Source organism: Prenolepis imparis, unplaced genomic scaffold (assembly GCF_030444845.1).
Source record: "Prenolepis imparis isolate NDT839.2.m4 unplaced genomic scaffold, iyPreImpa1.0 SCAF_5, whole genome shotgun sequence".
In the NCBI taxonomy this organism is placed as follows: domain Eukaryota; kingdom Metazoa; phylum Arthropoda; class Insecta; order Hymenoptera; family Formicidae; genus Prenolepis; species Prenolepis imparis.
The window spans coordinates 20,239,765-20,241,357 of record NW_028141163.1 but is presented as its reverse complement, the minus strand read 5'-3'; the positions used below and the strand labels follow the sequence as shown (position 1 = coordinate 20,241,357).

The window sequence follows — 1,593 nt, the reverse complement described above, 5'->3', positions numbered from 1 at the left end:
AGAAGAATATCTAGATCTCACGCATACCCTGCTGAGTCTTCGCGTGCGCGTGAAATCGGGCGACGATTCAACGGCTCGAGCTCCAGGAACAACCGGCGCAGCCGCAGAGACCGTCGTAGGACCCGTAAATCATTTACTTCATTCCATCTTCAATCAGATCGACGTGTATTTCAATCAAAAGCTCGTGTCGCCTCCAAACAACGCTTACGCGTACCGCGCGTACATCGAGGCATTGTTAAATTATTCCTCTTCAGCAAAAACTTCCCATCTAACCTCGTGTCTATGGGACGCGGACACACCGGGTCGCATGGACGAATCGCTGGAATCGAAAGGCAATACCGCTCTCGTGAGACGCGCCCATTACATTCGCAACGGGCGAGCGATAGATCTTATAGGACATCTGCATTGCGACGTTTTCAAGACAAATTCTTAATTAACGGCGTGGAAGTAAGATTAAGACTCGTCCGCTCGAAAGATTCATTTTGTCTCATGGAAAGCAACAGCATGTCGAAAATACATATTCTCGATGCCAGTTTGCTAGTGAGAAGAGCGAAACTAAGTGCCGGAATGTTACTCGCACATGCTAGAATGCTGAGTAAAGTTACGGCTAAATATCCGCTTACGAGAGTCGAGATTAAAACATTTACGATTCACAGTGGTGTTGTGGGGGAATCATTAGATAACGTAATACTCGGACAACTGCCGAAACGAATAATAGTCGGTTTCGTTAATAACAAAGCATTTAATGGAGATAGAAAATTAAATCCGTTTAATTTTAAAAATTACAGCATAAATTTCTTCTCTCTGTACGTAGACGGTACACAAATTCCTAGTAGACCGTTACAGCCGATTTTCTCGCCGGAAGAACCGCTTTACGTCGATGCTTATCAAACCCTCTTTTCGCGAACGGGCATCCATTTCTTAAACGAGGGAAATTCTATAAATAGAGATGATTATTCCAAAGGATACACTCTTTTTGCTTTTGATCTCACACCAGATTTGTCCGCTAATTGCGCCGCTCATTGGAATCTCGTGAGACACGGTAGTTTACGATTAGAGGTACGTTTCGAAAAGGCGCTCACCGAGACAATTAACTGTATTGTTTACGCAGAATTTGATAATGTAATAGAAATCGACTCGTCTCGTCAAGTCATTGTCGATTTTTCCGGTTAAATTTTTTATTACGGTATGCCTCTCGTTGCAACATATTCGATTAAAAATTTTTACGTATTTTTCTTATCCCCACCCTCCTCCACTTTCATTCACCGATGCGTTTCACGAGAAAAAAACTTGTAACGAAAAGAAATATCAGTTTCCTTCGAGACGCTCTCGTCGACGGTTCGTGAAAAGCTTAAACCTCGCCAGCAAAAACGTATAAGTTTTTCCTTCGCAATATGGATATAGTCATCGACATACAAGGCTTCCGCGATGCGAGCGAGAAGTTTCTTCCCAAGGAAGTCGTGGTTGTTGCGATTAACGCGTCGATCGTCGATCACTGGATTATGATGCCTCCGCATCCGTTCCCTGAATTACCCGAAAAAGTAAGACGACAAAACTGCTGGCTCACACGAAATTATCATGGGATCGAATGGT

The 1,593-nt window shown here is 43.5% G+C and overlaps 1 protein-coding gene across 1 annotated transcript; it reads left to right on the top strand.

Annotated features, from left to right (window-relative positions):
• The first annotated feature begins 504 nt into the window (after positions 1–504).
• LOC145936530 (uncharacterized protein F54H12.2-like) lies at positions 505–1,173 on the top strand. The gene has a single exon (XM_083038774.1). The coding sequence runs from the start codon at positions 505–507 to the stop codon at positions 1,171–1,173; it is 669 nt and encodes a 222-aa protein (XP_082894900.1).
• The last annotated feature ends 420 nt before the right edge of the window (positions 1,174–1,593 follow it).

Bases quoted from the DNA above. Each gene is read 5' to 3' on its own strand.
- LOC145936530 (XM_083038774.1), top strand. From the start codon at position 505: ATGTCGAAAATACATATTCTCGATGCCAGTTTGCTAGTGAGAAGAGCG.